At 46.0% G+C, this 25,764-nt stretch overlaps 1 protein-coding gene across 1 annotated transcript in view; it reads right to left on the minus strand.

Annotated features, from left to right (window-relative positions):
• Nucleotides 1-10,522: 10,522 nt before the first annotated feature.
• The window catches only part of fbln2 (fibulin 2), a 38,998-nt gene continuing 23,756 nt past the window's right edge, over nt 10,523-25,764 (minus strand). Inside the window, exons 9-17 of the mRNA XM_068711861.1 lie at nt 21,916-22,050; nt 19,456-19,593; nt 17,795-17,938; nt 16,143-16,271; nt 14,998-15,123; nt 13,912-14,028; nt 13,275-13,403; nt 12,870-12,993; nt 10,523-12,038 (exon numbers count right to left, since the gene is read on the minus strand). Coding sequence (XP_068567962.1) covers nt 11,678-12,038; nt 12,870-12,993; nt 13,275-13,403; nt 13,912-14,028; nt 14,998-15,123; nt 16,143-16,271; nt 17,795-17,938; nt 19,456-19,593; nt 21,916-22,050 — 1,403 coding nt within the window. The 3' untranslated portion in view covers nt 10,523-11,677. The remainder of the gene's footprint in view (nt 12,039-12,869; nt 12,994-13,274; nt 13,404-13,911; nt 14,029-14,997; nt 15,124-16,142; nt 16,272-17,794; nt 17,939-19,455; nt 19,594-21,915; nt 22,051-25,764) is intronic.

Below are 25,764 nucleotides of genomic sequence, written 5' to 3' on the forward strand. Positions count from 1 at the left end.
AAATGAGGATAAATAAATACAATAAACAAGATACAGATGTATAGAATAGCATGAAACTGCTGAGGATATGCCTATACAGTACAAATACTTCTGTAAATCTGACAGCGCTGTCTCCTGTGGCAATTGTCACTCTTGACTTGTCTTCTCTGTGGATTCCCCCACAGTGATTATCTCCACGTTGCCGGAGGCCCGGAGCTTAATAGTGCCGCTAATAGCCTCACCTGCTGAGAATGTGCAGGATCAGACAAACGCGGCCCGACCAGCCGGCTGAGGTGTTGCAGATGGGGAAAGTGGGAATTCCCTGTAGTGCTGCTGGTGCTGAAGAACTCTCCCTGTGATGTTCCGTGATGGCCGTCAGCTCTCTGCAGACTCATGAAAGCAAATGACGATCGCTCACACGCCCAGAAAATGAGCCGCTTCCAACATAACGGGGGTGACTACAGCTGCTTCATGCTTCGTCTCCAGTCAAATGACAAAGTGGTAAAATTGAATGTTAATATGTTCCTAGATTCTCCCACTGAGACCATTGAAGCGGAGCGGCCGCTGAAGACGTCTAAATACCCGTTTTGAAGTGGCTGAAGGCTGCGTGACTCTGGATCCACTAGTCCACTGTCTGTGTCTGTGGGTCGGACACTGGTGACGTTTCATCCAGCGCCACTGGTCAACACTTACACCTGATAAAGTTCAATCTGAATTCCCATTACCCTGAGCTGTATGCTAACATGCTAACGTAAACTGAGCAACATTGACACATTACATGGCAGCATGTTTGCAGAGCTTATTAATTAGCTCTGCAAACAGCCTATGAAACAACCATCATGTCTTTGATTGTATTATGTCACAATCCCACAATGCTATAACCCTAAAAAATACAGAGGCCTTAACCAGCTGTTGCTCCATCAGGCCCAAAATAAAGTACATGGGTTGTAGTACTGTAGTACTGTACTTAAGTTAACGTGCTAAAAGGACAAAAGCTAAGAGGACAATACGACAGGTTTCACGCAAATCAAGTCTTTTTCCACATTTTGTCGATGGAGAAGAGGTGAGAGCTAGCACCACATGTGTGCACACACACATGCACGCTCACACACACATGCACGCTCACACACACACATGCACGCTCACACACACACACATGCACGCTAACACACACATGCACGCTCACACACACATGCACGCTCACACACACACATGCACGCTCACACACACACACATGCACGCTCACACACATGCACGCTCACACACACACACATGCACGCTCACACACATGCACGCTCACACACACATGCACGCTCACACACACACATGCACGCTCACACACACACACATGCACGCTCACACACATGCACGCTCACACACACACACATGCACGCTCACACACATGCACGCTCACACACACATGCACGCCTGCTACACAGCTCTGTTGCAGACAAGCGAGAGAGATAAGATGAGATCGGCCGATACGAATGAGTGCACAACAGAAGCCAGAGGTAAAGTATCTGGATGTAATGTGTGCATTCCATGTGTCCTACAACCCTGTCTCCTGAGTCTTATGTTCAAAATCTACCAACATCATGCTGTAGTGAAGAAGACTGTAAACTAGAGACTGAGACCATAAACTCATGTTTACAATGTTTACTGAGGGAATAAATCAAGAGAGAAGTAGAGTCATTTTAGACTAGACTTCTATACAACCAGAGGAGTCGCTTCTCCTTCAGATCATTGAATCCCTGCAGCCAATCAGAAGGCAGCAGGGCGCACATTCTATGAGATGATAATAAGTATAAACATCCACAGAGTTTATCTTCACCAACACATTTTACTTCAAAAGTAACCAACTGCCTCCTACAGCGTCAATCAACTCGTCTTTCTGAAATACAGTTTTTTTTTATAAACCTCATTTATCAGAAATGCTAACCTCAGAGGTGTCTCAATGCCGGGAACCACCGACACTTCATCACCAATCTGCCAGCTGGATCGACTGAATAAACAGAGGCTTGAGTCTTCTGCACATGAAGCACGGCGGCACGGCCGATAGAAAACGGTCACTTCACTGAGCGGCACGCTGACGGCCGTCATTCTCAGTTCTATCAGGCATGCACCTCGTATCTGCATGCTGCTGCTCTGCCATCGATGGACAGACTAAGGACACGGACTGAATGGGTCCCTCAGTAGGAAAGAGACAGATCATTCATTACAGCGGTTGGAGAAAGAGACTGTTGGTCACATGTTGTCTTTGTGTTCTCTAACATCTGCACAGAATCAATAATTCAACGTTAAACTCGTTGAACGTTGCTGCGATCTGAAGTGCGTCATTGTTTGTTAGATTTTAACGGACATTGTATAATTTTCTGGTTTTGCATCTTGTCCAAAGTAAACGCCACAGCTGATCGTCACACGAAGAAGCCCTGAAGGACTGACAAAGACGTAGGGATGAAGAATCATCGCAGTTCTCGTCCTGTACGCTGAGAGGAGGAGGAATTACCACAGAGCCTCGGGGGGCTGAGGCTGAGCTGATAATAGCTACGCTGCACTCATCACGACATGCAGCGAGTAATTAAAAAGCTACCTGTAGTTTCTTGCTGCCATGTTTAAAAAAAAATGTGAGTGAAGGTCAAGTGAGTAACTATTACGGATACTAAACACTGAAGTCATGGAGGCGTCTCAGCCTCTGGTAGCTCAGCGCTTTGGTTGTGCTTGAAGTTAGTTGTGCGTCTGCAGAATGTGTAAACCTGCACCGACTGCTGCTACAAAAGCCCAAACGCCACGGTGTGTTTTTCAGCTCGTTTTAGAAGCATTCTGCCCCCTTGTGGCCAATAAAAACAAATCAACGCGGTGTGAATGAATCAAGTTAGATGCTGCGCTGTCATACAAGTCAGATTATTGTTCGTGTCGCGTGTGAAAACGTTGATTTACTTAAAGAACATCACTTCTGTAGTCATTTCAGTCCAAACCAAAATCTTTTCCTGAACCTAACTGAGTAGTTTTGTTGCCTCAACTAAAGTTATTTCCACGTTTATTTTGAAATGCATGTAGTGAGCAGAACTTGACACAAGTTGCTGGACTTAGAAGAATAAGTAGAAGCTTCTTTTTCGTAAGATATCACACAAACTAAAATGAAAACAAAGACTTTCTTGCCTCCTCTGAGTTTCTAGCGCGTCTTCTAGCTTCCTAATCGCAGCTCTGGATGTGACCCGTGGGGTGACTCAGCTGACCCGAGGATCAAAGCAGCGCCGCTACCTGAGCGGCGAGCATCCCTCGTTAAAGTACAAAGGCCCGCGCTGTCAGGCCGACCCGCCGTGTGGCTGACCTGCAGCACCCGAGCCGACCGAGACGTGAACCCGCTCGGCCTCGACAGAACACGCCGCTGGACAACTTCAAACGCTCCGAACTTCATTACCTCACATGAAAGAGAGAGAGATCGGTCTTCTCTTCGTTTGATGCAATGCATTGACCTATATGGACTCAGTGCAGGTTTGGTTCTCGGCGGTCAGGCTCCGGTCCGTCACATTGCTTCACTACAGCGCTCGTACAGTACGACACAATTCCAATGAGATCTGTATAAAAAGGCTTTTCTCTTTCCAGGAGGATCTCTGTGGTTCCTACAATGATGCAGCTCTCACCAAAGACAATGTTAGCTAACGGTTGCATGTTTGCACATGCAGCTAACGCGCAGCAATGTTAGCATTCATCTGGAGCGGTTTGTTTTAGTCTCCACAATAAATATCTGCTCCTCTCCTTTCACCAGCGTTAATGCTAGCTGTGTCTGTTTGCAGTTTGGTGAAGGATTTATCAAAACCATGTTTTTAGGTTCTTACCAGCAGACAGCTGAAAACAAGGTCGATGAGAGCCGTGAGACTCAATCAAAGGCTGCTGAAAAGACAAAACAAAGAGCTGAAAGACGCTACAATACACATAGCATGGTGTAATAATGTCATTGGTCGTATATCAAAACAGTGATAAGTGATGGCTTCAGAATGAAGGTAAGCCTTAAGAATAAAATTAGCATTAAATTGGCATGAAAATGTTTGATCATAATTGGGATAAAGATACATGTTTTGTCTGAGTTGTTTTAGCTTCTTTTTTAGAAAACTGGATTTTTAATGCTAGACGGTCCCTTTGAACAATCTTGTACATGTAGAGAAGGAAAAAAAAAGAGCCAAACAGTGATGAGCTGCGTGTCAGTCAGGTTCCCTGAAGGCCGGAAACAAGCATGTTAAGGAATGATGAAGTGAGCTTTCAAGTCTTTAGCCCTGTTCTTACTGTCAGTGCCGTAGGGAGAGTCGGTGCTTGGTATGTCAGGGAAAGTCTCCCTCTTCCTCTGGTCATATATATATATATATATATATATATATATATATATATATATACATACATATATATATATATATATATATATATATATATATATATATATATATATATATATATAGGGGATCAGGATCAGTTCACAGACAGGGTTCTACATGTTCCACTCGTTTTGGAAAGTTCACTGAGCACAAAGAAAGTTAGAATTTTGACGCAATCGGTAACATTTTGTCGGCAACGTGACAATGATGTGTAGAGTTGCAGGACTTCTCAAGTGTTGCTGCTGGTATCACTCTACCGGGGCGTCTGATCCAGTTGTCCTACATTGGTTGGACTAACGCCACAAATGATGAAGCTAACGTTAGAGGAAACTGCCTAAACAATAACAGATTTTTTTTATGTTTACCCAACAAGGACTCCTGGCGTCTGTGTGAGTGATGACGGATGAAGAGGGCAGAGGAGATGCAGATTCAGATGATAGTTCTCTGTAGGACCTTTCACCCAGGAGGCCGTTGTTCTTGTCCCACGTGAAACCATGAAAGAACATGTTCATTTTCTTATCTTAACGTTTTAAAGCAGACGCTCATAACTTCAGATCGCTGTGTAAACGAGCAGGTTAAAGATGATGAACGCTACCTGTGGGTTAACGTGCGTTCATGAGAATTGTAAATCAGCATAATTAACACCGTACAAGGCTGCGTGTTTGTTTACGGCGCGAGCCTCCGAGCATGAACGCTCTCAACGCGGCGCTGCATCATTCTCCGAAATGCCAGAGGGCGAACAAACAAAACGAAGCGTGAAGAATCAAAAAGACACCGAGTGTAACTCATAGACACGCCCAGAGACTGTAGGTGAAACCGGAGAAACGCCATAAACCAACCTCCACTGTGATGATGATAGCATAAGTCACGGTACCTCAACTGGTAAATACTTCTTTCAACCCAAACCTAACCGAGTAGATCACCGGGGTCCTGACCAGACGTCCGTCTGCGACGCGTTGTGAATGAGACCCGGTTGGTTTCATCACGATGAAGGAACCCTCTGACGCAAGTTAGTTCTCTTCTTGAAAGGATACTCGATGTTCAAAAGCTTCTGTTTTGTTGTTGCGCAAAAGCATTAGCTTAGCACAGCATAGTATTAAGCTAAATTAAACCTTATTACGCTTGTGCCAAAGAATTCCACGTCCCGTCCTTTAATCAACCCCGATGAATCTGACTCATCAGATTTTCCAACAAGTGAATATTCCACATGCAGCAGTTTGGAGAAATGTAATTCTTATCTTGCATGTTATTATTTGTGTACCTTTCCACATGCAGTGTATAACTAAGAGGAGCAGTGGGAACAATCAGGGGAAATTTTCCACATCGGCATCTGTCCAAGAAAAATATTCCATCGCCTGAAATAGCGTTTCATCATGATCGCAAAGACACATGAATCAGAGTGAGACCCTGCCTGTCACACCGAGGAAACACACATTAACCTCAGGTGAGTGTGACTGATGGTGAGGCTGCCGGCACCAGTGAAGGTCCTCAGGGAGGTGATGGAAGCGAGGATCTCACACAGACAGACGCTCGGCCATCGCTCGGTTGCTTTTGGTTCGGGACACAGAGGCCTCACCGGAGCGGCGCTGTAGAACAGGACTTTCTGGAGTCTCTGATCACATCCATCCATGGAAAAGCTGACTCATGATTTCACACAAAGCCTGCGTGATAACCCCCCACCGGTAGATCGTGACGGACACGTTACTGCGGTGGGAATGCGATGATCGAACTCACAGACCTGACCTGGAATCAGTGGTGCGTCGGTGAGGAAGCGAGAATGTGTCTGTGCTCACATGTGCTGGAATGGAAAGTTAGGCATGCATTTGATGTGCTGACGCTCAGACGGGTTACGCAAGCGTGTTGTGCAAGTGAACATTCTTTCAACAACAAAGTGTGGCTGTGGGATTGGTGCAGTCTGCTGCCCTCTGTTGTCTACCTGCTGTGATCTACAGGCCGACCCGTTGCGTCGGAACCAACTCCGGCAGGTGTTGGTCGGCGTACGGCCTGAAGAAGTGAAGCGTGTGGTTTGAGTGCATCTGGTTCTCAAGGAGCCTGTTCACCAACCAGTACTTCATCTACTAGTAAGGGCCGAGCTCCACGTTCTTTATACCTCCAGTGGAGATCAAAGCCGGGTCTGGGTCACTGATCACTTTCATTTCATTGCCTCTGATGTACTTTTATTGGAGTTTTACTGATTTACGCTCTTTTGAAGGCTGTCTTGATAAGTTTGTAATAAATAAACCAAATGAAATGTCGGTGCTTCTTATCAGCGTGGAGCTAAGCAGGTTTTGGTATCAGGAGATTTCTGGAATCTGCTCCTCCAGGTAGTGTTGACTGAGCAGACTTTGGTTGAATGTAGGTAAGCAGTCAAAAGAGTTGGAACACATTGGGAGTATTAAATGTGGAAACTCACTGGATATTGTCTGACGATGATTTAGCTTTTTATTGGTTTAAAATTAGCTCGTAAACTGACTACTTGTGAAACTGTCTGGAGGTACAACTTTAGTGTTGCGTCTCAAGATGCTAATCGAGCTCATGGGAGAGCAGGTCTTGGACCGCATACCCACTGGAACCCCAGAGATAGAGCCCCTCGAGAGGCTCATCCATCTTCAGACCAGTGGTTTGTGAGATTGCTAAGGAGCTCTGACTGAATGAATCAGTTAAACAGATCGTGTTGAATGTGTGTGTTGATCTTACGCCTGGTGTTCATGTCGTTATCTGACACCTCTCTACCTGCTTCTTGTTTAAGAAACACCAACAGCCTGAAACTACAGATGTGTCTCTGTCACTTTGAGAAGCTCTGCTCTGATACATTTGTGCTGGTTTAAGGTTTAGTGTTTGTGCTTTCCTGTGAAGCTCTAGTAAAGCCGTCAGCGTTTAGGCGTTAGCGCTCTGGTGTGACTGGAGGTCTGGTTGCTGTCATGCATCAGTAACATGTCGGGACCTCGTCTCATGTATGCGGTTGTCTTGATAACCCTTTTGAAGTTGAGACGGATAAGAAGAGATCACGCCCTGACGTGTGTGGGATGCCCTCTGAATAGCCGGATGTGTTTGGGCTTCAGCAGAGAGGAAAGAGGCCACCCGGTGCAGACCGGTGTCACTGCTGTACCGAACAAACGACCCGATCACACAAACGCAGCGGACCCTTTCACTGCTTCTGGGAGACCACGGTGGAGCCAAAAGGAGAGACCGATGCTGTCGCTGCTTCTTAACCGCCCTACCTGTGCTGAACACCCATCAGACGAGTGAAACCCACAAAGAACCCACAGAACATGTTCTATTCACCTCTTGCTTGTGTGACAATGTCCAGACCACGGACTGGTGCTGGGTGGGAGTCTGTGCGTGTTCGTGCAAGGTCAGGTTTTTGAGTTTGATTTGGTCATTTGCCCAAAAGAACAGAACAAACTCTGGAGTGTCAGGTTCCTCATATCAAAGCGTTCTAAGTTCCTCTGTGTGAACAGTGAGCCAACAGCCCCATCTGTTGGTGAAAGTGTCTCCAAACCAAGTTCATTTCTTCACCTTTCAAAAAACTAAAGGGCAATCCAGTATGCTTTACAACATGAATATTACATTTATAATACTCTCAGAATAGCAGCGTCTGGATTGAGACATTGTTTTTCCTTCACAGTAAGACTAATCGACTCTTATCTCAACTGTTTTATCACCTGTTCTACTGCTACATTCAGTGTGCGTTACACCCTCCCAACGCTCCCACCCGGAAAGTGTGTGTGTGTGTGTGTGTGTGTGTGTGTGTGTGCTCCGCTGCCTCCCAGCAGATAGCCTTTCAGATGGAAAGTAGGGAGGGTGAATCTCTCAAAGGTCACCATATAAACACACAATACAGTCTGACCGACTCAAAGGGCCGCAGATAAGAGCCACTCTGGATAGATTTAGGTCGGAGCTCTCCGTGAATGAATAGACAAACCAACATGAAGGGTTGTTCCGTCACCACGAGCTTCTTCAGCAGCTTTAATGCTCCTCAGACTCCTCATGGTGGAGCGCTGATTGTGATCATAATGATCTAACCGTAACCAAGTTTCACCACCAGACTGATGATGATTTGAAACGTGTTTATTAAAAACAGAGACGGCGACGTTCAATGCATCCTGTGGTTTGTGGGGCAAACGAGTCAACGAGTCAACGAGTCAACGAGTCACCTAATGGGTCCTTCTGGTTTTTTAGTGGATTTATGTGGTTTCTCTGTGGAGAAACTTTTCCAGAGTTTTCCAGATCTGTCGATTAAATCAACTCACTTTGGTCGAAGACGGATATCATGTAGCCGTACAACTCTACGCCATGCAAAAACAAAAGCTAGCTCCTGAAAACTGTCTCATATCAGACTGTTGGCTTGGAGACATAGTTAAACTGGAGCCATTGATGTTCCCCATCACTGCTCCCTGTTGTGAGGATTCAGTGGAAGTAGAACGGCTCAGTGATCCGGTGCAGACGTCCTCCAGTCTGTACTCTGACGCTCTGGAACTGCTGATCCATCACACGTCAGGATTTACGGCCTGGAGTCGGAGCTTGATGTAGTGCGCCGTTAAATTAGCACAGCTCAAGCCAAAACGAGGATGTGATGGAACCCTGCTCCCATGAATCACAGGGTGGCTCTAAAGACCGACCAAGGAGACCTTTTCATCTGGTGTCTCACCAACGCCGAGCCGAGCCACGTCACACTGAGGTTAATAAGGCGTCTCTAGAGAACATTGATAAGACTCCTCCTGTGGGCTGAGTGTGTGTGTGTGTGTGTGTGTGTGTGTGTGTGTGTGTGTGTGTGTGTGTGTGGGGGCTGTTTCTGTCCACTGGAGCGCAGAGCGGGGAGAAGCTTGCAGAGACGGCCCCGGGAAGCACCGAGCTCATCAAAGCCATCTGGCTCAGACTGAGTCATGTTCGGCCACCGGTCCGGCCTCCACGGCCGCGCCACAGGTTCCACAGCTAACGAGGTCCGTCTGAGCGGCACACGGCACCGCGAGGACACGGCCGCACCGCGCTGCTCATTAGAGGAGCACAGGCAGAGAGGAAGGAAGGGGGAACCGAGTGAAACATCCCACAGATAGGATTCTTAAAGGGGCGGCGTGGTCAGCATGATGCACAAATCACACACAGCATGTCTGTACGCATGACTATAGAAAGAACAAGGCCTTCAATGTTGACGATAAATATTCATAGTGCAAAAGAAAAGGAGACGGTAGCCACTGACCCGGGCCCAGCTGAAGAACACTAGGCGCTCGCTGCTTCACTGGACTTTGCACAGCAGGTGTGTTGAAAGGGAAGGTCGGTCTGGTTGACAGGAGCAACATTTTCACTCATTACTTTGCATCACAGTGAACCAACGGGAGGCTGAACGTGTCAGCGCACCGCTCGCTGTCGTGGCTGTGCAGGCAGCTGGACCCAGAAATCTAATCATCAGTTATCAGAGCCGACATGAGGTGGAAAAAACTGGAGACCACGAGGGTGTGGCAGGAAACCCAAGGGCAGAGCCAATGAGACTAACAGAAGACATGTGTGCAGTCCTCACGAGACCACACCAACAACACACCAACACAAACGAGAGAAAACAAACCACCCAAACGTGTCACGATTCTGCAGATGTTACGTGCAAAGTTACTCCAGAAGGACCTGCAACACTGAGGTCAACGTCTCCAGATATCAAGCTGAAGCCAGCGCTCTCCACCGTCATCATCGTCAAAACTCTAAAATGTGGGAGTGTCTTCTGGAGGAATGCCGATCATCCCTCCAGTAGAGGAATCTGACCCTCGCCAAGGAAGCGCTGGAGCTGCTCAGGAGGCTCGGTGGTGGAGCGAGACACTCCATGTTGGTCTGCTACACGCGTTGTATCTGTGTTTATTTATCCCTCCCTACTTTCCATTTGAAAGGTTGGGTGTTAGGAAAGCACACACACACACACACACACACACACACACACACACACACACACACACACACACACACACACACACACACACACACACACACACACACACACACACACTGTGGGAGGGTGTAACACTAGATGTTCCTGGTGGAGCAGTGGAATCGGTGACAAACACTAGGTGATGCTCTCTGGATTGCCTCCTCGTTGAGGCGCTGTGGACAGACGGACTGGTTCACCAGTAGATGGGGCTGTTGGCTCACTGTTCACAATGAGCTGCTGTTAAGAACGTGACGACAGTTTGATCTTCGTTTATTGATCGGTTTATAGATGTCTGGAGATACAACAGCGTGAATACTTCCTGCACAGATGAGAGTCTAGTGCGTACATGACTGCATGATGTCAACCCTGAGATAATTACAACGCAGTAATGAAGGAAGGAGTGATGATGATGAAAGGATGATCAGCTCCACTAATGTTCTCAGTGCTGGTTGTTGTTTGGTGTTTTCTAACGTGGATTGCACTGAATTACAGGAACCCTCTCATCCAGATTACCTCTTTAAAAATAATACTATAAACCGAACGCTGATCAGACACTATGTGAAGCGTTCAGAACCACATCAACACACTGTGGACGGTGGCTACGGAGGCCCAGAAGTGACCAAAGTAAATCAAAGATAGAGCTGAATACATATTGATACGCTTTGTTGATTCATTTACATGTTTGGAAAAAATAAATCAAATCACACACACACACACACACACACACACACACACACACACACACACACACACACACACTGGATCAAAAGGAAAGAAAGACATTTTGAGGAAAATATAAAAAATTATAAATGATCCAATTTTTGCCAAGAATTAAAAAATATGAAAAGTAAGGAGTTGAAAAATAGCTCGTGAATTATCTAATGCAAAAATAAAAAGTCTGTTTTAATTGATTCTGTCAGCTGATTAGTGGTAAAATGAATGAAAGAAGAACATCCTGAATCATTTGATTTACTCCACAGTGGACTCTAACTTCTCGTGCTGCAGAGGTTTATTACTTTCTTCAGACGTTCATGAATAACTCTCATGATAATAACGTTCACATAGGGAGGTTAAAGAGCAGCTCTTACAGAGAGCAGACGGAACACCGACCCAGACTTGTGCAGTGACCCGGGCAGCACCTTGCCACCGACCGTAAGAACCGGCAGCTTGAGCAGAAGCTAACGATGGCGGCGCATTAACGCTGAACTACACTCGCAGGAGTCAAACTGAAGGAACACTTTGGTGAATACAAACAAGGTTCTCAGGGAAACATGGAGAAACAATCAAGACAACCTTCTGAAGACAGACAGTAAACTCTTCAACACTTGAAGGGGTTGAATATTCTGGATCGTAGGGAAGCGTTACAAAAAGTGTAAAAAGTTAGCACCATGTGAGGTTTCCAGTCTCTCTGGCGCTACACAGCGCCGGACGTGATGAAGACGTAGATCCTGGCGAGGAAGGAGGTGAAGGTGCCCTGCCTCAGCAGCTTCATCTCCACATCTATCAGGAAGTCTTTGGGCTCGCGGACCTGTCTCTGCAGGTAGACGGCGCCCGTGAAGCCGTTCAGCTTTCGGGTGCCGAAGTAGCCCTCCTCGTCGCCTTTGACGACGGCGATGACGATGTGGTCGCCGGAGTAAGCCGGGGACGGCCCGATTCGGAAGATCTGGGCGGGGATGATGATGTTGGTCTGGAAGCCGAGCTGGTAGTACGTGATGCGGACGGGGGACTTCTGACAGTCTAAGGAGCTGCTGGGGCAGCTGGTCCGCTCACAGCGGCTGAAGGTCCAGACAGAGAGAGAGAGAGAGAGAGAGAGGATGAGGATGAGGATGAGGATGAGGATGAGCACCACTTTAAATACGCTGTTTAACTGGTAACAACCGACTCTGACTCTAAAAGACGACGGCGTCTCTATTTGGGCTTTACTTTTGTACAGTGGGAGGAAGTGGACCCGTGTTGTCTGTCTATGTGTACAGTCTATGGTCTGAGGTCTTCAGACCCAGGGCTGCTCCATTACCCAGAATGCTCCTGGCTCGTGTCCGATCACGGGAACATAACTTGAATGAATTGAGACTCAGCGATTGTAAATCAGAGACTGCTGTGCCCGGGGGGGGGGGGGGGTCTCATTTATAAAACAGTGTGTAGGATCCAAACTCAATGTTTGCGTACGTAATATTCACATTCATAACAAATTAATAAATGTGCACAGCTGGTTCAGCCTCACATCCCGCCCTCTACACAGACGGCGCTGATGAAACATGAAGCGATATTTGATTTAAGGTTTTAGTTGGTTTTCATGTTAAACAACTGAAAGAGACCCGGCTCCATCGGAACACCCGGATCAACGGGCTGTTCTGCACCGATGGACAGAGTTAACCTGAATCTTTGATGTTAATAGACTCATCCACACGTCCTCCGTGCTACATCATACATCTCTACTTCATCTTTTTATTCTTGTGCAGAATAAAAGGAATACAACTTGCATTCTGTTGTTCAACCCTGTGTTGTAGAAGAACTATAAATGCCCTGTTTACCAATAAAACACAAATAATATTACATTTTCTTAAATACGATTGTGGAAATCCTTTCAGAGAAACACCGTGACTCACGTGTCCGACACCTTCTTGTAGTTGTGAGGACAGTGGAAGGAGAGACACCTGAAGCCTCCCTGGAGGTTGTAGCAGCTCTGTCCCAGAGAACAGTTGTGGGTTCCTGTTGTGCATTCGTCCACATCTGAAAAACACAATAAATAAAAGGGACAGTGACAGTGTTGCAGTTTGATTTTGAAGAGCTTTTTGTGGTTTAAATTCAACCCGATCATTTTGAACGTAACGCGGTGCAGATTGACTAAACAATCGACAACTTTGAGGACTTAATAGAGCGTTCAAATTAAGTGGCTGAATTGGCATGACTGCATACAATACAGACTACACAATTATAATAAAGAATAATGAAAAAGCGGTTATGAGTCCTCTCTGGTATGTATCTCCTGACTCAGATCAGTGAGGCCTCACCTTTACAGGTGCGTCCATTGGCGGACATGACGTATCCATGAGCAGGACAGGCGCACTGGTAGCTGCCAGCGACGTTCACGCACTGGAAGGTACAAAGGTTCCCGATGCTCTGGGAGCACTCGTCAATGTCTGTTTAAAACACACACACACACACACACACACACACACACACACACACACACACACACACACACACACACACACACACGCCTCATCAGTTGGATTAGAGCTGTGTGTTGAAACCCTCCAGTTCAGCAGAGGGAGGACAATGCAGAAGAGCCTTAAAGCTGCATTCTCTCTATTGTCCACCAGGGGGTGACTCCTCTGCTTGTATAGAAGTCTAGTCTAAAATGACTCTACTTCTCTCTTGATTTATTCCCTCAGTAAACATTGTAAACATGAGTTTATGGTCTCAATCTCTAGTTTACAGTCTTCTTCAATACAGCATGATGTTCATTTAGTATATTATGCTCCATTTAGAGTCAAACAGACCATGAAGCAGGGGATGATTTAGGGGTGGGGCTACACACTGATTGACAGTTCTCTACCATATGGCGTTTCTACCACGACGTCACTTCCACAGTTCAACTATGGACGGCAAAAATCAAAGATGGCGATGGCCTTTGTTGGACAATACCTTCACAGGCGTGTCCGTCCTCTTTCAGGTAGTAGCCTTGGCGACAGTAGCACTGGTATGAGCTGTAGATGTTGGCGCACTCCTGGCCACAGGGGCTTTGGTCACACTCGTTTACATCTAAGCACAGAGAAGAGAAGACACGATTAGGACTCTTCCTGTTGTTCATGTTCTTAAAGGCGATGCTGACCTCGTTCTGCGTTCTTCTTATTGTCAACGTCAGACTCGATTTATCTCATACGATAAAGCTCTCTGAATACGCTCTGATTGACAGGAGCCCATTGAGTACAGAAGACGTACGTCTGTAAATGAGACACAAATGTGAAGTTTAACTTGTTTTAAAGTCCCGGTAATTTCCTAAAACTGCAGGTCACTGTAGTTTTTAGCACTTGTAACTCAAACATGCATTCGTCGGCGACTATTTTGAACAGCTTTTGGCTGACAGTGGCACAGAGAGAGAAGATATAACACACAGTACTCGTTAGTAGAGAACATCCATCACTGGTTTAAGGTCTTTTCATGGGATTCCTTGACAACAATGATTCTATAAAATACAGCCAGCAATCATCCTTTGATGGAATACATAAACAACATTTCACCAGAAGGGGAGGTGCATTGTGGAATTACCACTTCAGTATATTTTGAAGGTTTCTAAATGTTGTTATTGAACTGCTTACCGAAGAAAGACGAGCTTCAAGTTCCTGGAACAAATCAGTCTGAAAAGCACCAATCAAAACCTAATCACGTCTTTAAAAAGAAGAGCAGGGAGACCCTGAGGAAACGGGAAGCTTCACCGGTAGGCCGTGAACGGAAACCACCACAAGGTGATGATGAGCCCTGAACAACGACTCACGGTCACCTTCTTTGAAGCGCAACCTGAACCTGGACACCATTATGTCAGACGCCTCTTTGTCCCGGAGATGGACACTAAATTGAATTGATAACAAAGACGTACAAAGGCTGCATTCGGCTTCCTCCTCCTGATACCTCGCCTAGAGTTCTTCAAGTCCATGTAAACAAGGAGGCATTTAAATTCTTCATACGTTAGAGAGAGAGAGAGAGAGAGAGAAAGGAAACCGTCTCGCTTACCTTCACAGTTCTTGCCATCTAATGCCAGAGAGAAGCCGGCTGTGCAGGAGCAGCGGTAGGAGCCCGGGGTGTTTTCACAGGTTTGGGCGCACAGCCTGCCGGGGTAGCGCCAGCACTCATCTACATCTGTCAGCGCAGGAGCACAGCAGCTATTAGGCAGCAGACGGATACCTCCGGGCCACTGAGGACCTCATTCAGACGATGTGTAGAGGGTCTTTTTACTGTTTTCACCTGCCTATCACGCTAGTATTGTTAGCTCTTACAGCCAGTGGGAAATTACAGAAGCGCAATGTATTTGAGGAAAAAAAAAAAGTATGTTTAGAACAAATAAAGTTTAAGTCTCTCTGTCATTCCACTCGTTTTCAAACACAACTTCACACCAATGTTTCTCCTCCTCATGCATATTTTAGGAAGGACAGATGGGGATTAAGTCTCTGCTGCACAGGAGAGGACGTGTCAGGTAGACACTGGTGAAGAGCAGCTTGTGCATCATTGTGTTGTAACGGTTCAGTGTTCATCCTCTTCAACACACGCGGGCCATTTGTTTTAAAGCTGCTGCTGAAGCTCTACTTCAACGTGCACATTTAAAAGGAAGCCGGTGGCTTTATATCATGCTGTCGAAGAATACGAATGGATTGTGAGCAAAATTGTTATAGTTTGTTTTGTTGCTTTCAGCTCATTTATTGTATACTGGGTGGATCACTGGGGGGGGAATTCAACAAGTACTTTAATTAATTTAACGAACTGCATACTAGGCTAAATACTACTACTAATACTAATACTAGACGGAAAAGAAAGAATGAAATCTGCTCCAAATGTAAACTAATCCACCGCCTATGACTCTGGTCATCAGGTCATTTAAATATACGACCCCCTGGTTCCCCCTCAGGTTAACACTGTTAGCTCTGTCAGCTCATCGTACTGTAGTTTGTGCTGTTAGTATTGTCAGGCGACGCCATGTTGAGAGCCGTTGAGAGGCAATCGAAATGCTCAAAACACATTAAAGTAGCTCATTTTAAAAAGCAATCAGTGAGGATTTCCCCTGATTTTTCCAGACCCTGTCAGTCCCCATCTCTACAATGAGGTCTAACTACTCTAGTGAAAGTGAAGTCATCATCTCGCAGGCGTGACTCAGCGAAACCTACCCGTGCAGACTTTGCGGAGGGTGTCGTACTGGAAGCCCGTCTGACAGTCACAGCGGTAGCTGCCAGGCAGGTTGTGGCAGATCTGGCCCACTGAGCAGCGGTGTGTCCCCATCTGACACTCGTCAATGTCTAAAGAGGCAGAGAGAACGATGAAGCGCGTCAGCAACGACCCCCTCTGCACCTCACGGGGGTCTCACTTAAACACAGAAAAACAGTTCTGGGCCTAGATGTGTTGTTGTTATCAGCATTAGTCAAATGTTCGGGTTCAGAGCTGTTGGTTGGGCAAAACAAGCAATTGTGATAAATATTTTAAACATTGAAACGACTAAACAATCGGTTGATCCATCTCAACATGACAGAGTCTGTCAGTGAAGCTGCACATCTGGGCTTTGAGCTAAACGCTAACGTTAATATGCTAACTTACAGCGACAACGCTAACAGGCTTGAGGCGTAACGTGTACCTTGTTGACCATCTTAGTGTAGCATGTTAGCATGCTATAAGGCACTCAGCACAAAGCACAGCTGAGGATGATGTAATCAGAATTAACTCAAAGAGGAACGTGAATGTCTGGACGAAACCACAAATGTCAACCTTGTGTTGGCATTAGAGGACATGTCAGTAGGACTCATCCTCTGGGGACCAAACTTTAATGAGTTATTTCAGTCTGGACCAACGTTAGCTAAAGCCATGCTGCTAGCGTGGCTAAAACACGATCGACAGATTGAGAAATCTCACAACACGGACTATTTAGTAGCTGTTGTGAAGGGAATCAGCAATACTGAGAAGCTGACACGGTCATCACATCTCTTTTATACAGAGGAGCAATAGAAACCTGACTGGAAACATTACAAACGGGCATAGAACTGATTAAACCAGCCAAAACCTCAACGGTACCCACGGGAATGCTGCTATACCGGCATTCATACTAATTCAGAACTGGAACAAACTCATTATTATGTTTTTCTGTTTTCCAATTCATCGCACCATCCTGTAAAAAACATTTGTGTGGAATTGTCTCTGGAATTGTCATTCTTGAGTTATGGCAAATATTGCAAATATGAAGGAAATCGCTGAAGGCGTTCAGAGATATTGCGTTCATAAGAATGAGTCGGACAAGAGGTCACAGTGAACTCAACCTTTGACCTTTGACTGCCAAAATCTAATCAGTTCAGCTTCGGGTCTAATTGGACGATATGTGTCAAATATGAAGAATGTCCCTTGAAGGTATTCCTGAGATATGGCGTCCATGAGACAGACGTACATACAGATGTATGGTAACGGTAAGAATGTACTGTGAGTGTTGGTCTTTGTACAATAAACTAAATAAACCTAAATAAACCCTAATATATTGTGAAGAAACCATAACAGTGAGGGGAGTCAGTTCACGGTGTCATGAATAAACATATATTTCGTCTGTATTTATTCATATCACCAATTATTTTACATTGTCTTTATAATGTGTAGTGTGTTTATGACTGACCCTCACTAGCTGATATTCAGGCTCATTCTACACCATTACTGCATTCTGACAACAGCGCACTTGAGCGCTTGTGTGTGAGCCAAACACACAACATCGATGCTTTCGTTCATGTGTTTCCACGGTCGCCAGCCTCCTCACTCCACGCCGCCGCGTGTCAGACGTGAATCTCACCGACACACTTGGATCCGTCGGGGCTGACGTGGAAGCCGTGGCTGCAGGTTATGATCTTCTGCTGGCAGGTGTAGGAGCCCACTGTGTTGATGCAGTTAAAGCCTGAGCTGCACGGCTCACTCAGGCTGCTGCACTCGTTTATGTCTGCAGACACACACACACACACATACACACACACACACACACACACACACACACACACACACACACACACACACACACAGAATCACGATTAAAGACACACACACACAGGAGAGTGATTGCTAGGAGGTTTAATCCTGATTGACAGGTCTAGTGATGTCTGCTTCCTCCCAGTGATTTCAACAGAACAATCGTGGAGCAGTGTATTTACTTGTTGATGTTAATCGTGTCTTCTTAATATTTATATATATATATATATATATATATATATATAGTAGTACAATACTCAGGGAGCAATGTTGACGGAGCAGATTATGGGCTGCAGATTTAATGCATGTAGTCTGTCGTGTCCTTTAGGTGTGAATTGCTAAACAGGTGCACAAGTCATACAGATAACAACGCTGTGAAAACTCACAATAAACAGTTTGAGGAAGCTAAAGGAAGCTAAAGGAAGCCTCGGAGCGTCAATGACAGATCTGTAGCGTATGTGTGATCGTCTGCTGTGAGTCATTAGGCTTGATGATTACTCTGCTCTGCGTGGATGAATCAGCTGTGGTGTACGAGACACTTTTCATGACAACAGGAGCACCGGGGGTGAACATTATGGCGACCTCGTGATAATCCCCCATTCCAAATTAATAAAGTTTCCCTACGCGCTGCAAAACAAAAGAGAGCAGGATTTCTTTGATCACCGTGACATCACTTATTGGTTTGTGGACGACGGTTTTGTTTGTTTTGTTAGTTTTTAGTTTCTCCTTGCCTACCGTTTTTATGCTAAACTAAGCATCTCTTAGCTTATCTTCACGTTAAACAGCGAATTTCACAAAATGTCAATTTCTCTTTTAATTAATATTAATATTAGTGCTGGGCAACTTAACGCGTTAGTATCGCGTTAACGCATTCATTAATTAACGCTGACAATTATTTTATCGCATTAATGCAGTTTTTGTGCATTATGTTGATGAACAGTGGGAGCTGCGTTCACATGCTCTGACTGTCATGAAGACAGAAGACACACATTCTGATGAAACGTGTGGAACATTGTGTTCATGTTGCACAGCAGTGGAACGTTTAAATAAAGTCACACACTGAGCACAGATAGTAGAAATATAACTGATACTGTGTGAAGAACACTGCTGTTAACAAAAAATAAAAGTACAATACACTACTTTTGAATTCATTATTGAACTGCACTACTTAATATAAAACAAAGGTTCAAATATGGACCTTGTAGTTGACACCTTAACCGTTAGACAACCAGGCCGCCTGGACATTTTAGTTTATTCTTTTTATAATAAAATGTTTTAATTTTAAAACAATGACCATAGTAACCCAAATCAACTGTGGGAGTCCTCAGATCACAACCTTCTCAGTGCAAACAGGGTTTCCTTATAATGTGATGTGATCAGAGTAGAAGACAAAATTGTAAAACATGGATTTCATATTACTGCCTTTTAGTAATATTAGACATAATTGCTGCCATATGGCAACAGCGCGGTGCAGACTGAGGGGTCTCTTACCGACACAGTTGCCGTGGGAGTCCTGTGTGAAGCCGCTGATGCACTTGTGTTTGGGTTTACAGAGGAAAGAACCCGCGGTGTTCTCGCACGCAAAGCCCGCACCGCAGTTATGGGTCCGCAGAGCACATTCATCGGCGTCTGGAAGAAAGAGTGGACGAGATGAATTCAACGGAGCACACTTCATTTAAATGTTGAGAGCTTGAATGTGCTTTCAGCTTGTCAACAGTACAGCAGGTGGCACTGTGGCTCAAGCACAGAACAAACATGTGCAGAAGCGTCCCAGAAACTTTCACTCCGTCAATGTGAAGGAAAGAAATCCCCCTCCTATTAAAAAAACAAACTGTATCACAACTCCTGCAATTAGCAGAAGTTGAGCAAAACTTCTTAAATGACAGTTATTGAATCTCATGAGCGATGGATGGAGTTAAAATGGGAGATTTGTTCCTCGTTCCTCAGGAGTTCCCGTCACGTCAGGGTCCTCTGAGACTCGTCTTCCCCCACCAGTCATCGGCAAAGAGGACTATCGTTCCAACGCCGTTGCTGTCATGCAGCCCCCCGTCGGATGGCCGACTAAATATTACCTTCATTATCTAGCGACATTGATTAGTCCTCCCTGGTGCCATGAAGTGATGACACGGAGTCACGGAGCTTCAGAGCGCTTCCTCTCCGGGCGATTATCTTGTCACGCACCGAACGGCGGCACAAACATCGCCGCTGGGGCCGAAAACTGCTGCATAAATCTCAATGAAGCCCTGCTGACTCATGACCACCAACATGCAATTGTCACAGCATGATAAGAATGAATATGATTCTAAATAATCCACATAACTCTGTTTCTACACACCACCCTGAGGATTTGTGTGGATGTCACTAATGTTGATTGTGTTCCTCTAAACAGGGATGGGGGGGGGGGTTCAAAATGAGGCATCTAATTATATCCTGGTGAAAGAGCCTCTTTGAAAACAATGAATGTCTGCCATGAATAAAGCCAGGACGCTCCAATTGCACCTATTCATGTTGTAGTCGTCTATTCAGGGCTGTGTGCATGCTCTAAGGGCTCTTTAAGGACAAATGATCACTGGGTGTTCAGACATACAATTAGAAAGAGCAGTAGAATCAGGCAGCGCCTCAGTTTGAGTCACGAGTGTTGGACCTGTGTGCCGCCGGTTGTTTAAATTGCTGAGGCAACACAGAGTAACACGCTCCAACACAAACACTATTAAGAGAAAACACATCGACGGTAATGTTCAGGACCTCCCGACGCTACTACATATGAATGAGTATTATGGCTTTCAGCCAGATGTAACGCAACCCAGCATCTCTAGGCATCATTTCCAGGTTCATAACCACGGTTTCATCACTCTTTTCCTCTCCTTGAAAGGTGCAATATGTGAGATGTAGCCAAACCACTAGGGACAGCGTTTCACCTCTACTGGGTCCATACCATCTACATTTTACAGTCATTAGTTATTAAAAAAACGACTAACTCACAGCAGGGCAAGAATACGCAAAACTCAACCAAACTGCTGAAGCTCTGGTCTGATCTTCACGCGTAGCGTCGGCTTTACATTAACGTGTGTTTGTTGTGACGCTAACCGGGGCTCTACGGTCCATGGCTGGTCTGGTCTGGTCTGGCTGGTCTGGAGCCCGTTTAATGAAATTGGCTTGCAAGCCAATAGACAGTGCCAGCGTCCCATTCCCCATATGTTTTACTCCCAAATTGCAGATTCAAACACGAGAGTGAAGACTCTTGCACTCCTTTTGCATACTAATGCTCGGCTGGCATTGCTAATGTTTCACTCGATTGGTTAAACGTGTCAAAATTAACTTAAAGATAAAATGATCTCATAATGCAAGTTGCAAATTTGATTAAAAATGGCGCTCTGTTCGAAGGTCACACAAAGCTGCCACCCAGCACCTCTGGAGCTCACTAACAACATGGTGGCATCCCTTCGAGGGTTGCCAGGCAACCGGCAGAGACTCCAGCAAAAGTAGATGGTCCAGCCAGGACACGGTCCGGCACCAAAGGGCTCATCAAACCACATCTGACCTCTTGGTGTTTGCATGGATTGAACCAATGAGGCATAACTTCTAAAATAGTGAGCTTTAGACGTTCGTAGCTAGCTGCTGGTTCAAAACAGAAACGGGAGTGATATCAACGTGGTTATAGCTGTGCATTCCACAATATGTTCAACTACTCCTTAAAAAACACATTGTAATGGGATTTAAGAACACAAACAGTAACCCTGGCTTCTGCAGAATTGCCCCAGATTGACCTTATTGCCTGGTGATGGGGTTGTGGTTCTGCTTTCCTGCTCACTATTAAAAGAGAAGGTAAACAAGCCCGTGCTGCATGTTGAACAAGACACCATCAGCGCCTCCACCGACCACCTCAGCGCCTCTGAAAGTGACCGCTGGGTAAATTGGCTTAACGAAATGCATCGGGAACAATGAACTCACCCTCACAGGCGCCGTTCCTCAGGCGGTAGCCAGCAGGACAGGCGACCCGCGGCTCACATACAAATGAGCCCACCGTGTTCACGCAGCGCTCGCCGGGCCGGCAACCGTGGGTGCTGGCCGCACACTCGTCCACGTCTGCAGAAGAAGAAGAAGAAGAACAACAACGGTGACTGTGTGTAAAATAACGATGGGGGGGGGGGGGGGGGGGGGGGGGGGATGGATGAATGTGAGAGGTGGAGGTGAGGCAGAGGTCCGTGATGGACAGGACCAGTACATAACCCCCCCCCCCACCCTGCACCAGCTGGCCCTGACTGTAAACATGATGGGGCTCAATGAGTCAGCAGCAGACAGACGTCAGCGAAAAACACCAACAAAGGAAGTCATTCTTTAATCCATACCAGGAAGTGACATGTCCGCCTGCATGGAGAGCACTGCCATGAGACACTTGCACTCAACTGAAAACACAAAAATGAAATAAGGGAATCTCTACTGTAAACCCACAGTAGCACAGTAGCACTGCTACCTGCCCAGACAGCAGAGAGACAAAGTTAGCAACTAGCTGGTGAACTGAGCGTAGCATTTAGCAGCTAAAGAGCTGCTAAATGCTAAAAAAAGCCTCACTGATGTTGACATTTTTGATACATTTATGTTTTTAAGCTGTAGAAATTTTTACAGCCAACTTGCTAATTAGCCGCTAATTTGTCATTAGCAATGAATTGTTTGGTAGCTCATTTAGCCCGCTATGAGCTAGAAAGCTAATGTGAGGTTTTTTTTGTGGGTTGCATTCAGGGTCCTGACATTAACCCTTTGCTCACCAGGCCCTGTGGCTAGTGGTTATTCAAAGCTACTAGCCACTGACCACAGATATATCTACAGTATATATATATATATATATATGCAGAATGTTCCACCCACCAAAGTGACTAGTGAGTGTCACTGCGCTACCGGACACGGCCTACGGGTGCCAATGCCAAGCCCTGGTTGTATAGTGTGGCTAATGATTGTAGCAGTGATGATTCCCACATTGTGCAGATGTGTTTAAAAAATGAAATGATCTGACTCACACATGGGCAAAGAAACAAGGGCCTTGTTGATGGTGTATCCACAGACAGGAGGTGAACAAATGTAGATATACACAGCAGAGCACAGGACAAGCTGACGTGGAAAACCAAACAGAATTAACATTTTAGCTGGACTAAGTGAATATTTGTTCTCAGTCTGACTGATACACAGAGCTGTTTGGCGGACAGTCGTATCAACTTTGGACGACAGTGACCGCTTTCATCAAGTGCCATGTTGCTTGTTGTGCTTGTTCGTGTGAAATAAAACACACAATCGCGAAACTTTTTGGATCTTTATCAGTCAAACGGCACCGCTGCCAGCAAACAGGCGCTGTTGATTCATGACACCGGCGTGTTCGAGACGGCGGCCCGCCGCGCCGCCTTCCCTTATCGCGCATCGCAGCGCACGGTCGATTAGCTGGGTGCGCTGATAGCATTGGGCTGGGATTTATTCTGTGTGTGTGTGTGTGTGTGCTTGTTTGCGGGGTAGAGTGGCAGTCATCCAAATTTGAAAATCAAACCCCCGAAATATGTCGCATTCCGCTGGGAAACTGGCGAAAATCTGTACAAATCTGCATGACGGAAGCCGGGGCTCCGACACAAAAGGCAAGAACAAAAGGGGGAAGGAATTGTCCCGTGTCGCCTGTGATCTGTTGGCAGCCCCTCGCTGAAACGCCTTTGTCGACTTTCAAAGCTTTTGCCACAGGGGGGATGCGAATGAACCCGTGCGCCTTGCAGCACCTTTCCCGCGGGGGAGCAGGAGGAGGGAAAACACTGATCTGAGGTCTCCAGCAGCAGCTCTCTTCCCTTTCAGATTATTCATCCTTAGAAAAGCTACACAAGCGTCACCTCTCACACCACAGAACATGGTTTACTGGATTACATGAAGCCTCTGTGGAGCTGCAGCAACAACATTCATCTTCACCAACTGAAATGAACAATTTACTCGTTTGACATTGTGCCGCTCTCTGTGGAGTCTACAGGACTCGTGCTATCCGTGCAGCGCCGTGGCAACACGCTCATATTTCGGGGCCTGCTTTTCCCAAACGTTCCCAGCCGGGAAACATCTGTTGTCCCCCGTTGACGGGAGGGTATTTCGGGGGTGAATCACACTGAGCGCCTGGTCCTCCGGGCCTCGCTCTCCTCGGGGTTGGACGTGACCGTTTCCAATGTTTGCGTAATGCCAGTGGTGCAGAAAGTCGCCGTCTCCTTCCACTCTGGTGGCCAGCTTTATTTCCAGTGCGTCATTCAAAGGGGGGGGGGGGGGGGGATAAAGGCCTATTGCCTCAAGGTCCCTACCTCGCCCGACGGGTCCCTAAGGACAGCCCCGCCACACAGTTGCGAGGAGTGAAGCGATCGAACACAAGGTGGAAAGAAAGAGAGCGCTCAGTTGAACGGATGTCAGTTTAAGAAAGATTCCATCAAGGGCGAGACCAGACGAAGCGTTCTGAGAGGCACAGAGGCAAACACACACCCTGTTGTTCTTGCACACTGGACCCAGTAGAGTTCAGGCTGAGGTGGATGAAGTCAGCCTTGGCTCGTTTGCAGATTTGGTTCGAGACAGGAGGATTAGGGTTCCACAGATGCAGACTGTGAGGAGCTGTGAGGAGCTGTGAGGACGCTTTTACCCCAATCATCCCACAGAGAGCGAAGATAAACTCCGACCTATTCGTGAGCGGGGCCGGGTGTCGGCGCTCTATACCTTCACGGTGGATAACCCGGTTCCATGTAGGGTCGGAACTCCTCCAGTCAAAGTATACCTGCCATTCTTTTTGTTACCAGATAGAAAACATACATATTTGTATGGTTTTTGATCGCAGCCAATCAACACAAGCATTGTTTAAATTAGAGATGTATCGGTGCTGATAGTGGTCCAATACTGACTCAAATAGCTGGATCGGGTATCTGTGACAATACGCGAGTCAGGTATTGCTTGCCATTGTTTTAATACAAAACAATTGTGTACATTTATATATTTATTTGTTAATTGTTTTTAACAAAGTTAGGCAATATTAAAGTCAACCCAACACCAAATAATGATCCCATTGTCTTCCACACACTGTCATCAGATAAGGAATCGAGTGAAGTGCTCTAGTGAAGTGAACCGGGATCACTTTAAGGGTGCTGGTGTGGTCCTTTTTTAACATGATACCCAGACCTACATGTGAGCAATAATTTGTGAGAAAGGCTTCGAGGTATTTCAGAATGCAATACAAAAACCTTGGGATGATAATTTGTTGTCAACATAATCAACAAAGTGAGATTCTGCTGAAGAATGTACCAAACTATCTAAAAGCCTGTCAAGCTTATGAAAACACAGTTATGTGTGTGTTGCTTTATTTGCTCTGTGAATGTGAAATCAAATATCTTGATATTGGATTAATCTCATCACCATTCATGATAGAAGTGCTTGCATTTGCTAAACATATGTCAGATTACTTTACTGCAAACATCCTGGCTGTTAATGCCTCGCAGTGTTTCTACACTCAAACCAGGACCACAGTGTTTACTTCACAGTGTGCGTCTCTGTGAAACCCTCAGATACAGCCTCACACTCTGCACTGCCTATTTGCTTTGTCCCATTCCAGCCTAAACCAAAAAAGTTGCCCACCCACATCTCCACCATGTGGGAACACTTTCGGCCCTCACTGCGCTCGCTGAATGGAGCGGCATCGGAGGGGGAAGCTCTAAACTCTCGTGTGCTGCTTCCAGAGGTCCGGTCCGGTCTGACAGACAGATTAAATAAACACTTCCACTGTGAACATTTACGGGGAAATCCAAGTCTCTG

This window comes from Cebidichthys violaceus, unplaced genomic scaffold (assembly GCF_023349555.1).
Source record: "Cebidichthys violaceus isolate CVI_PGR_0920_01 unplaced genomic scaffold, fCebVio1.0.p SCAF_17, whole genome shotgun sequence".
Classification (NCBI taxonomy): domain Eukaryota; kingdom Metazoa; phylum Chordata; class Actinopteri; order Perciformes; family Stichaeidae; genus Cebidichthys; species Cebidichthys violaceus.